Genomic DNA, 12,498 nt, shown 5'->3' on the forward strand with positions numbered 1-12,498 from the left:
GGGTCTGAGGCGAGGACCCCATTTATTTTACTTTTTCCACTTATTTATATAATTTTATCCCTCATTATAGGCCAAGGCCATCCCAGTATCCCTTACATCCCTGCATACCTTATATTCCTGCAAATCTTAAATAACATTTTTTTTTTTTTTTTTTTTTTTTTTCGTGGTGGAAATCTTCAGAAAGACACCTTCAGCCCCCCTGGGGAGGGGCCGGAGGTAGTGTGGGATTTTTACCCACTAAAACCACCACGGTGGCCTGCACTAGGGCGGTAGGGAGGGTCCTTTGACCCTCTCCCATGTGCCAAACTCCGCCGACATCGGGGGCCACACCCGACGCCGGCACACCTCGGGCCGCGTGCGGTGGAGACCGGGGCCCCAGCCCCGGACCCCTACGGGATTCCTTTACATCCCTCTTTCCGTTTCATTTCTGCATTCTTTTCATCCCTAGTTCCGTTACATTACTGCATCCCTTACATCCCTGCATTCTTTTCATCCCTACATTCTTTTCATGCCTACATTCCTTTTATCCCTACTTTCCTTTCATCCCTATATTCTTTTCACCCCTACACTCTTTTCATCCCTAGATTCTTTTCAACCCTACATTCCTTACATCGCTTCATCCCTTTCATCCGTACATTCTTTTCATCCCTATATACTTTTCAACCCTACATTCCTCACATCTCTTCATTCCTTAAATCCCTACATTATCATCATCCCTACATTCTGTTCATCCCTACACTCTTTTCATCCCTAGATTCTTTTCAACCCTACATTCCTTACATCTCTTCATCCCTTACATCCGTACATTCTTTTCATCCCTACATTCCTTACATCGCTTCATCCCTTAGATCCCTACATTCCTGCATCCCTTATAATAAATATATTATAAAGATGGCTTCCAGTAAAGGTAAGTAAAGGTAAGTAAAGGTAAGTTAGTTCCTTTTTTCGCCACCAGAGGGCGCTGATTCGATGTCGAATCAGCGCCATCTGGTTTTGGAAAAAGGAACTAAATCATGATCCATTTTTGGCCCTCTAGCGGCAAAAATGTGAACTAAAATTTCGATGTCGAATCAGCGCCATCTGGTTTTGGAAAAAGGAACTAAATCATGATCCATTTTTGGCCCTCTAGCGGCAAAAATGTGAACTAAAATTTCGATGTCGAATCAGCGCCATCTGGTTTTGGAAAAAGGAACTAAATCATGATCCATTTTTGGCCCTCTAGCGGCAAAAATGTGAACTAAAATTTCGATGTCGAGTCAGCGCCATCTGGTTTTGGAAAAAGGAACTAAATCATGATCCATTTTTGGCCCTCTAGCGGCAAAAATGTGAACTAAAATATCGATGTCGAATCAGCGCCCTCTGGTTTTGGAGAAAGGAACTAAATCTTGCTCAATTTCTGGATTAAAAGAATGTAGGGATGATAATAATGAAGGGATGTAAGGGATGAAGCGATGTAAGGAATGTAGGGATGAAGAGATGAAAACAATGTAGGGATAAAAACAGCGTAGGGATGAAAAGAATGTTGGGATGGAAAGAATGTAGGGATGATAAGAATGTGGGGGTTTAAGGGATTAAGAGATGTAAGAAATGTAGGGATGAAAAGAATGTGGGGATGATAAGAATGTAGGGATGATAATAATGTAGGGATGAAAAGAATGTAGGGATGAAGTGAATGTAGGGATGGAAATAATGTAGGGATGAAGTGAATGTAGGGATGGAAATAATGTAGGGCTAAAGAGAATGTAGGGATAAAAAGAATGTAGGGATGCAAAGAATGTATGGATGGAAATAATGTAGGGCTGAAGAGAATGTAGGGATGAAAAGAATGTAGGGCTGAAGAGAATGTAGGGATGAAAAGAATGTAGGGCTGAAGAGAATGTAGGGATAAAAAGAATGTAGGGATAAAAAGAATGTAGGGATGAAAGGAATGTAGGCATGAAAAGAATGCAGTGATATAAGGGTGCAGAGATATAGTGGAATGAGAGATATAAAGGGTGCAGACAGAAGTAATAAAATCAGCACGTTCGTCCTCCTAATGAGTTTATTCAATAAGATAAGAAGATAATTACTGGTAATTAAATAAACGCAGAAAATAAAATAAAGGTATATGTATGCCTTTAGCTACCTACATGAAGCTAGCCGGAAGGAATAAGAGAAAGAAAAGGACCTCGGTTTACAATATTTATAAATAATATATAATATATTAAAGTATATGAAATCATTTATCTTGTCCACTGCGCCATCTATACAAAAGAGGTGGAAACTCTTCAACAAATTACCGACTTATCGATTGAACTTCACACAGTCGGTCAAAATAATGAATTATGTCTAAATATACAGTATCCTATAACACCCGTACATCTTTCATTTTCTGCATATTATTATTAAATAAATACTAATTTTTATTAATTAAATAGTCACATGACTTAAAACCGTTATTGGGAGCAAAATTTCCAACTGCTCCAGTGGCGCAATTGGTTAGCGCACGGTACTTATAAGACAGTGAATCGTGAGCAATGCCGGGGTTGTGAGTTCGAGCCTCACCTGGAGCAATTTTTTTTTCCTCTCTTCTATATCATGTATTACACTCTAACTTCCCCGCAAAACAATTATCTAAATGTTACCTACACCTACGATACACATTTTTACTCTATATTTTCAAAAGTAAGCAAGTACCGAAATGAAACCAAGACGGAATTGTATACGAGTTTTAATTGTATTTCTTACATTCACTATGATTTATGAAAATCGGATTGGCAAGTACCAGGCATTTAGCTCTGAACAAAGCTTCAGACCTAGTGTGAACAATGCGACTGATGCTAATGTGCTTGTGACGAAAGGATCGCGTCTTAAAGCGCGGAGAACGCAGGAAAGAGAACAAGTGCAGACATCATCAAAGTAACGAGTACCCTTATTCAACAAATATGAATCTACGGTGCGCTGTACTTCCTCGAGTTTACGTATTCTATTCTCTAAAGGAAATATATTAATAATATTAACATGATATACCACAATTGTAAAGAAATTACAAACTTTTTGTTAACGTTTGATAAAGTTATACTTGCTTCGCGATATACGCCGAGGACAGGATGGTTCGCATTCGTCTCGAAACATAGCAAACTCCGTTACCTCGTCTGCAGCTTCTCTCTCCAACACTTCTTTATCCATTTTCTTCACTTTACCTGTTTCATCTGTGCTAGTCGTTCTATCTGTTGCATCTGTACCAACAGCCCTATCTCCACTATCCATATCATCAGTCTGCAACCCTGTCGCGTCTGTAACTTCCTGTTTCAACGTCTCTTTGTCCATTCTACTCGCTCTATCCGTTTCATCCATCCTATCCACACCATCAATTCTATCTGTACCATTTGCTTTATCTATTCTATCTATTCCATCCTTTTTATCTGCTCGATCATCGCCATCCTCTTCATCCGGTTCCAACTCCCCCTTGGAATCGGATGTGTACATAAAAGTCTGTTTTGCGGCATCTGTTTCAAACGGTCCATCGAATCTTATGTTAGGTAATGGTTGAATTTAGTTGAATAACTTTTATATAATTCCCGGATGTACCGATGGGTTTTTACCTTCTATAGCATCGCTCCACTGCGTTCCAGACGTTTCTTTACTTCTCTTGATACCCGATTTATAACTAGTCGGGGTTTGCGTTCCATCAACTCGCTTGCCGTCCTCCTCAAATTGAAAATCGAACCTCCCTGTTGCAAATTTGTCACCCACGGTTCGGAACAAAGCAGCTGCCGTGCGATCGCCGGTCATAGCTCTTTCCCTCAAGATCCATGGCGACTCGAGAGCTGGAAGCTTTACCGATTATCTTTCAGCAATGATTCGCGCGGAAACAATATGAACGAACGTGTGTTCAAAGGAATAATATAACCGAAACGTTGGTCGTACCGATCTTCCTTAGCTGTCTCTTTACTACTGGACACCGCGGTTCACAATCAGGCATTTAGATAAGCTTCAAGAGTCGCTCGAAACAAGTTCCATGATCGAACTTGCAATCGGAAAACCGATATTTCTCTGCCGTTTGACGGCTCGTTAATATAGGTTGACAAACGACTTTCGTGCATTCAATTATCCTGTCACTCCCTCTCGAATTTGTATCACGGAATATTCGAAACGAATGTGTTCCAGATTGTCTCCGGAAAATCGCAAAGCTAGTGTTTGCGAAGGACAGTGTCCTGAGAGTGAAGTCTCGAGGCCAACTGATTGCGAATATTACGGAGAATGTAAAAGAACGATAGATATTGATCAAGAAGATGATCAATTACCTTCGCGATATTTGGAGCAAAGAATCTTTCATTTATTGTTACCAGCGATAGAAGAAACTCTTATAGAAGCATCGAAATGGAACGCTCTTCGAGTACTCTGACGCTTATTTTTTAATTATGTACATTAAAGTAATTAAGGTGAATTATCGCAGGTACAAAAGTGTCGCTTCAATGGTCTCGATTATATCGCGGAGCTTTTGTGGAATCGGAATCCACGTCGTTCGAAGATATATTCGCCTATGCTGAATGTTTTTGAGATACCTCCGTTTAAAGAATACCTGCTTAAACAGTGTGTAAAGGTGTACAAGTAAATTTGCATATTTCTTATTGTGTTTTATTCTTAGTCCTAGACCGTATTACCCAAAGTCGTGGTTATGGTCTGAAGAGGAAGCAGCGTTGCATATACAGAGATATGTACGAGGATGGTTGGTAAGGAAACGCGAGGACGTTCAAGAGATGAGGCAATTCTGGAAGGTAAATAACATACTTTATATTAGTAATATCACGTTATATTATATCTATCGTTTAAAACAGGATATCGCTGGGAAAAATATATTTGGTGAACCTGATCAGTCGCTAGGAACATCAGGTAAACTTTTCTTTATACCTGTGATGTTAACACAGCTACCAGAAGATATGATTGCAGGTGAAAAACAAGATCCAAAATTGATCCGCTGTGAAAAGTATCGTTCGATGTTTCTCAAGTACAGAACGAGGCGATTGAAAACGCTTTCTGATTCGAAAAGACAGTATCAATAAGGAGATTTTCGTTAAAAGAAATATTCAGCGTATGTACATTATTCTATCATTAAATCTATTACATACAGACATTTTTTAAATGCATTCAAGATGAGTCGTCGTATTTAATATCTGCATATAAATGCGGAGTTGCTGGTTTTCCCAGGCCCATAGTTACATCGACCGTGGGAGTTTCACCCTCTTTGGCCAGTCTATAATTTTTCTCGCCCGTGAAATTATATTTCAATGGCAACTTCGGTATATCAGTTTTGTTCTGTTTTCTCGCCTCGAGACGGAGCATTTCTTTTAGTAGCGGTGGAAATTCAACGGTGGCTGGCATAATTTTAAGTTCCGGTTGAAGATCATTGAGAAATCGGTATTCTTCATCTTTAGGTATTAACACATAATCTGCTTTAGGGGTCGCACTGTCTATCTGTATAGGTTTTGTGCTTTTTTTACCTCGGAACGTCTTTTCAACAAGCGCCATTACTTTTCGCCCCTCCTAGAATACGAAAATCCATCGGATAGATTGTCATTTTGTTTTTTAATTAATTAAACGAGAAGTAAAGTATGCAAAGCATCTTACGTGTGGATGTTTAGTGGTATCTGGTAATGCTGCAACTTTCAATATCCTCATGAAACACGGTTCTGGATATCGCTGAAATCTACTTCGTATCACCATTCTACCTACACCATGATTCTTTAAATTTGCCACAATTTCCCACAAAGGTTTTCCTTTGAAAGTGGTCGTGCGGCCAACATATTTTATCGGCATCTTTTCTACCCTCTAAGTCGTTCAATTACGAGCAATCAATGGTCTTCCAAATTGATTACAGCCTAACCTCTTCTTTACAAACACCAATTTCAACAACATTCGTTCAAGCAATGACTACAAATTACAGACACAAAGAGATTGAACGTTTTTAAGAGGTTATGATTTTCGGGGTTCAGGCAACCCCACGCGCATGCGCGGAGCACGGTCGGTAAAACAGGCGCCCCTGTTGTACGAGACCCTCTTTTATCAGACGTAGGAAAAAAGAGGTCCTTCTGCTACTGTAAAAGTAAAAATAATCAAATAAATCAAAATGATAATTTTCATATTAAACATCGCTTATTTCGTTATTTATCCATATACTCTATTTGTTCATGTCCTATCCACCTTTCCTATATGCAAAACTGTATTGCTTCTTCAAATGCATCTCCTTAATAAGGGAATGTAAAACGTCTATTTATCAATCGTTATGCAAATGAGACTAAAGAGGAATTTCTACAAGTACCTAAACCTTAGTGAATTAAAACTAAATCATATAACTTCGATCCAATATAGAATACTATTAACGACTGCTTATTTAACTGACAATAATTATACTTATACCATAAGCCAAGTTACATTGCAGATTTATCGAAATAAACCATAACGGGTGATTAGTCAAAGTAATTGTGTTCCATAAGGAATCGAATACCGATATAGAATTCCATATTATGTACGTAACCTACTTAAATTCTAAATATCCCTGTCCATACGAGTGCTCATAACTACTGATATAACGTATTCTATATAAGTAATAATGCGTCTAGATAAACACTGCAGTCTTTAATCGTTAGCTTTTCTCCTTCGACTATGAAACGGAGTAATCACTAACGTCAAATGGTCGTCTAAGTATTTAGTAACAGATTGAAGAAAAAAAAAAGGAAAGAAAACTTCAAAAGAAATAAATTAAAAAATTAATTATCAGGATTTCATATTGTTCATTAAAATGTAGTTACATAACAAACAGATTGCAAATAAAATGCATTACTCAACGATCCGAATACATTTCGAATCACGTTCAACAAGAATAATTAATCCATTCTATACCCCACGTGTAAATTAAATGGAAAACAAATACATTGGAATTAAATTATACACACTTACAAACTATCGCAAATAATTACGCGTTCTTATAATACATTGAAATGAAAATCAGGGCAAGTTGTATGGGGATGTTAATAACGATTCACGATTTGCTGAATCCAATCGAGATAATGAGAAACGCGAGCATAGACACCAGGAACGCCTGATTGTCCACAACCGATTCCCCAGGACACGATACCAGCGAGTTGCCAACGACCGTTTCGTTCGCAAACCATCGGACCACCGCCATCTCCTTTGCACGCGTCCTTTCCTTCCTCTCCTCCGGCGCAAATGAATCCTGGATGAAGATTAAATCCCGGACCCAATCTCGTTCTTCTCATTTGTTGCTCGCAAATTTGATTACTCACTACAGGCACGTCGACCTCTTTCAAAATGTTCTGATATTTCCCGAAATCTCCAAAGGCGTCTTTGCCCCAACCGGTCGTCCAGCATCTGCAACAAATTTCGTGCGAAATGTTAGAAGGAAAAATGAAAGTTATCCAGGAGAAAGTACGAGAGAACGAGGTTTTACCTGTTCCTCGTGAAATCCTCGCGTGTGTTCGGTAAACAGGCAGGGCTGATGTGCGGATTCTTTTGGAAATCGACGTCGTGATCGATCCTAAGTATCGCGATGTCGTTGTAAAGGGTTCCTGCATAGAATTCCGGATGCACCTGGACACTTGCCACGTCTCGTTCGATGTAGGGATAGAATTCGACGTCGTGATTGACGTCCCATTCCCCGAGTCGTACCCGGAGATCTCGAGGAGCGTAAGTTTTCACGCAATGAGCAGCTGTGAGGATGTGCCGAGAGGAAATGAGAGTTCCTCCGCAGACGTAGACGCTCTCCGTTGGATCTTTCTTCAGAATGGCAACTTGCCATGGATATTCGCCTGCGCGGAACCTTTCCAATTAGTCTCGCACAAATTGAAACGCAAGAGAAAAGTAGAGAAAAATATCTACCGAATTCAGCATCTCCATCGACGTACGAGGGAGTTTTTATTCTTCCATTGATACCCTGAGTGTATCTAACTCCGCACTGTCCAGGCTGTGGTTTTCTCATCGGTTGCCTTTTCGAACAGCAAACGTAACCGGGCCCGCAAGCTCGTGGAGCGCCGAGGAACTGTCTCTGTTGAGGAAGCGGAATTCTCGTGAAACATTTTGAAATCGTAGAAAGCGCGTGTCGTGTCGAAGGTGCAATTGCAACACGACTCGGATTCTTCGAAGAATCAGTCACGCGTCCGAGGGAAATGTTGTTCTCCTTTCGAATTTCATCGACGACCATTCGACTTTCGTCGATGCTTACCTCGGTTACATCTTTCGATAATTGCACCTCGCGTTTTCTTCGGCTCGGAAATGATACTTTCCCTGTGGACTGTTTGTTACCGTTGCTACGCGCGGAACCGTGATAATTCTCGTCGTAATCGTAATCGTAATCGTCGTCGTCGCCTCGATAGTAATCGGAGTATTCGTGGTGATGAGGATAAGGTGTCTCGTGATGGCCGTTATAGTGATGAGGGGGATAACGAGGAGGTTTCACGTAGTGAGGTTTCTCGTGAAACTCGACTGGTTTCGAGGGATAGTAATGCGACGCGTAGTTATTCCCGTAATTATCGAACAGCGTTTCCTTCTTTTGTGACAGCAGATGACCGAGTTTCTGAACGAGATTCTGATTTGGCGTCACGTGGAGATTGACAAACGGTTTTACCACCTTCTCGCCGTATTCGTCTTTGGTGAATTGCACGGCTAGCAGAGGATTCACGGAAACCAGGCCGAAATTTATACCTTGATCGGCCGTACCGTACCCTCTGTACGGATTTACCAGGACATTGTCACCGTGAGGACCTATCGGGTACGAACCACCGGTTTGAGGTAGACCGAAACTGATCCCCCAGGTTGGCTTGAGGTTTAATTTCGAAGAGTCCAGATCGCTAGCATCGAGTCTCTGCAACCAGAGAGTCGAACAGTCACGCAGATAGAGATCCGAGCTTCTAATTTCCTCCAATTTCGTCAGCATTTTAATCGATTCGTGAATGCAACAGGACCGGTAAACCGCGTACATTTAACCCGGACCTGCCCTCTGACGTTTACTATTCGACTTTTGCATTCGCGAAACCGCGGATTCCGAATAAATAATCGCGGTTAGAAGAGAAACGCGCGAGAGAAACGACGATTGCATCGCGAACGTTTCTCTGATTATCATCTAAGAAGATAAGAAGATTTGCTCTTACCCCTTCACCGTTACTCTTCTTCCTGCCCTCGATGTTCTCAGATTCATCGGTTCCTCTCTTGCTCCTCACATTTCCCTGCGATTCTGTCTCTTCCTGTCCAGTGCTTTCCGAAGAAGCGTTCGAATCGATCTCGGTACTCTTCGCCACCCGGACGATCGTAGATGTTCCATTTACGACCACCTCCGCATTCTCCGATTCGATATTCTTATTTAAATTACGGGGATCGATGGGTAGGAAAAGATCGTCTTTACGTCCAGCGTGTTCTCCAGGGCATTGATCGTATGGCACGCAAACGCAGTCGGAGGCAAAGCCCGCGGAGAAATCATTTCCAAAATTCCCATTGTTGTTACCATTGCCATAAGAGTTGAAATAATTATTGTTCGCCGATCCGGAAGCAGTGTAATCATTGACGTTACTCTGTACCGCGTTCGAAGAGACATAATTACCCGGAGAAAAGTACTTGCCAGTCTTCTGAGCGTCTGCTTTACCGAAGGAAAAGTCTCGTGCTGGCTTCTCGTAAACGGGATACTGTTCGGCATAATTGTTCGTCGAGACGGAACCACTCAAACCATTTCCATCGTTGCTCGTTCCTTTCACTTTGAACGCCTTTTTATAGTCGTCGAAATCTTGGAAGCCACCGGCGTTAGAAACCTCTTCGAAGCTCGTCCCAACGGCTCCGTAACTGGCACCCTGGCCTATCGTGCTCGGGACGAAGGAGGATCCACCCGCGCCCTCCGGGTGATGATAATGATGATGAACGTGTTGTTGAACAGCCTCGGAACCAAGGGAAGGTCTCAGCGAGATTTGTTTCTTGTCGATGCCATCATAACTGAATCCTTCGTTCAACAACCCCGATTCGAACACCGGCTTCGATCCGAACGACGGAATCGGTCCCGGTTTCTTGAACCCGGGGTAGGAACCAATTAAACCTGGGGGGAAATGCGAAATCGGTGGATGCGCCGCTCCTGCTGATCCGTAGATCACTTCCGAGGGTGGTCCGGAGGAGATAAAGCCAGGAGAGGGTGGGCCGGGTTTTAGGGAAACTCCGTAGGGTCGTTTAACCGGGATAGCTGGCAGTGGTCTTCCGACTGGCTTGATTGTGACAGGTTGAGCGTAAATTATATCCTGAGGATGTATACCGCGATGGGGAGAGTAGTAAGGTCGACGTCCTTCGACATTCTCGCACTGTTTAAATGATTCTTATTAGATACATTTTATTTTTATATTCTAAATGATCGATTCTTTTATACGTACGTTCATTAATCCCAGCGAGCATAGTTTATCTCTGATGTACGATCTAGCGATCGTATCGTTCCCAAGTTGAAGGGCGTTCTTCACGTTGGGGTCGGAATATATTTGATCGTAGCCCTCGATGTTGCGACCCTGTCGATTAGAAACGAGAATTTCCTCGATCACGGATTCCACCTGCAAACGAATCAATCGCGTGATTTCTTGAACCGAATTGTGTAAAATATAATTATTTACCGATGGTTGGGCGTTTCCTTCGACGATTAGCTCTGCATTCGTATTCGCACTCGTTTCTGGCACTTCTCTTTTGTTCCCTGGTCCGCTGGATGATGGAAGGTCCTCGGTTTGCCAGGACCACTCCGGTTTTCCTGTATCCAAACGCAACGAGGATGGGGTGTCTATGGGAACCATAGTCGCGACGCTGCTCCCGGCTACGCCGAGTAATAAAAACGCCCACAATCTCATCCTGCAACTAAAGAAATACACTTAAAGTCGTCGCGAAATGAATCGTTAGAGGCTCGTATCAATCGGTTCACCAGCCTTTTTAAAAATTCGCGGTTGAAAAGTTCTCGATCGCCGCGGACGGTCGACTGACGGTGAATCGTACGGAACGATCGGAACAATGGGCCGGGCGACCGACAAACCGGCAAACGAAAGCGAGAGGATGTCGGAGAAAGTCGGTAAACTGGTCTTTGTACGATGCCTTGAGTCTCGTACTTACACGCCTACACCATCGCGCGTCTTTCGAAAATTTTCGAACCGGTGAAAGTTGTTACGTAACATTCGCGCGACACGAACCGATCCCTTTTTCTTTCACCGAATATAGATCGACGGAATAATAAATAAATTGCGTAATAAATAAAATAAAGAAAAATAAGAAGATTGAAAATAATATGCAATTAAAAAGAAATGGGAAAGTTGAGCGAATATAAATGTACGAGAGTAGGAGAAAAAGGAAAAGTTTCTACACGACTCTTACCTTAACTTCGTCCTGGATTTACCGCTGTAAACTTCTCACTAATTGAAGATCTATATAACGAGTAGACTGACAACGGATGTCTCGCGATGAGTCGAGTTTCGCTCTCTAACCAAACGCTTTCTCCATGAACGAGGTTACTCTGCGCGTTCACCGATGCCATTCGTATCTTATATAGACGTCCCTTTCGGAGATGCTGAGAAGTCGGTAAAAGAACTTACGGTGGGGTACGATCGTGACTCATCGTGCTGCCGGACATCCGTTTTGGATAGGTTCCTCGAACCGCGTACCCCGGCGCCCAAACGTTTTCGCAATCCTCGCACGATCGTTCATCTTCTTTGACTCCTTGATTTCTGAATCGATTATTCAATCTTTCCTCAGAGTTGAAGACTATAATACTACCCTTTTTTTCTAATACATATTTATCATTTAATATAATTTACAAATGGATAAAATTAAAATTAAATTCTACCCTTCTCGAGGGTGAATCACCGTTTCAAAAGTGACACCGTTACGCAGATGAAATTAGGTCGACAGCGATCGGTTTCGATAATAACACGTAACAATGCAAAATTGAAATGCTAATCTATCGATGGTTTGAAAGATTCGTTTACGGTCACAGTGTCGGAACACGGTGACACGAGGCAGGCTACGTAGGTGCGTATGGATGTACGCAAGCACATTGTGTAACTCGGGATTTTCGTTAATAGACTTGCGTAAGATCCACCACGAAACGTCCTCGTTTAAGAATACACGACGATTCTTAGATCTGCGCAGAAAAACCTTGATTAGCCAATTATTAAAATATAAACACGACGATGGATCAAACTCGACGAGTGTTTATTAATAAAACCACAGGATAGGTAAATGTCACCTGGTTGTTTTGATAAATGTACGAAAGTCGATGGTTTCTTTCGCCGAAAGATTGGCACAGGATTAACTCGTTCCGAGTTTGGAAGCGAACGAAAGCTTCCAAATTTTCAAGGAAACCGATAGTCGTCTTTGAACGCCTCCTCGACGACCATTTTCGTCGTAGCTTGTGCCATTTCGAGATCCGGGTGAAAGTGTTTCTTATTTCTGTTCATAGACGAGTCTTACAATAACAAAATCATCGATTGTTTAGTTAAA

The 12,498-nt window shown here is 41.9% G+C and overlaps 4 protein-coding genes and 1 non-coding gene across 5 annotated transcripts; 2 read left to right on the forward strand and 3 right to left on the reverse strand.

Annotated features, from left to right (window-relative positions):
• The first annotated feature begins 2,459 nt into the window (after nucleotides 1-2,459).
• Trnai-uau lies at nucleotides 2,460-2,552 on the forward strand. Its single transcript is given in 2 exon segments — nucleotides 2,460-2,497; nucleotides 2,517-2,552. It is a non-coding gene; the product is annotated as a tRNA-Ile (tRNA).
• Nucleotides 2,553-2,746: 194 nt separating this feature from the next.
• LOC114875550 lies at nucleotides 2,747-3,916 on the reverse strand. Its single transcript, XM_029185955.2, has 2 exons — nucleotides 3,585-3,916; nucleotides 2,747-3,488 (listed from the first exon to the last, which is right to left on the reverse strand). The coding sequence occupies exons 1-2, from the start codon at nucleotides 3,772-3,774 to the stop codon at nucleotides 3,040-3,042; spliced, it is 639 nt and encodes a 212-aa protein (XP_029041788.1). The 5' UTR covers nucleotides 3,775-3,916; the 3' UTR covers nucleotides 2,747-3,039.
• Nucleotides 3,917-4,041: 125 nt separating this feature from the next.
• LOC114875547 lies at nucleotides 4,042-5,045 on the forward strand. Its single transcript, XM_029185951.2, has 3 exons — nucleotides 4,042-4,378; nucleotides 4,439-4,575; nucleotides 4,631-5,045. The coding sequence occupies exons 1-3, from the start codon at nucleotides 4,139-4,141 to the stop codon at nucleotides 5,043-5,045; spliced, it is 792 nt and encodes a 263-aa protein (XP_029041784.2). The 5' UTR covers nucleotides 4,042-4,138.
• A 32-nt stretch (nucleotides 5,046-5,077) lies between these two features.
• Nucleotides 5,078-5,944, reverse strand: LOC114875543 (28S ribosomal protein S34, mitochondrial). Its single transcript, XM_029185946.2, has 2 exons — nucleotides 5,611-5,944; nucleotides 5,078-5,526 (listed from the first exon to the last, which is right to left on the reverse strand). Exons 1-2 carry the CDS (start codon nucleotides 5,797-5,799, stop codon nucleotides 5,131-5,133), a joined length of 585 nt encoding a protein of 194 aa, XP_029041779.1. The 5' UTR covers nucleotides 5,800-5,944; the 3' UTR covers nucleotides 5,078-5,130.
• Nucleotides 5,945-6,821: 877 nt separating this feature from the next.
• LOC114875541 lies at nucleotides 6,822-10,859 on the reverse strand. The gene is made up of 7 exons (XM_046287581.1): nucleotides 10,632-10,859; nucleotides 10,401-10,571; nucleotides 9,147-10,331; nucleotides 8,222-8,860; nucleotides 7,879-8,044; nucleotides 7,451-7,808; nucleotides 6,822-7,371 (listed from the first exon to the last, which is right to left on the reverse strand). Exons 1-7 carry the CDS (start codon nucleotides 10,857-10,859, stop codon nucleotides 7,011-7,013), a joined length of 3,108 nt encoding a protein of 1,035 aa, XP_046143537.1. The 3' UTR covers nucleotides 6,822-7,010.
• Nucleotides 10,860-12,498: the final 1,639 nt, after the last annotated feature.

Source organism: Osmia bicornis, chromosome 10 (assembly GCF_907164935.1).
Source record: "Osmia bicornis bicornis chromosome 10, iOsmBic2.1, whole genome shotgun sequence".
Taxonomy (NCBI): domain Eukaryota; kingdom Metazoa; phylum Arthropoda; class Insecta; order Hymenoptera; family Megachilidae; genus Osmia; species Osmia bicornis.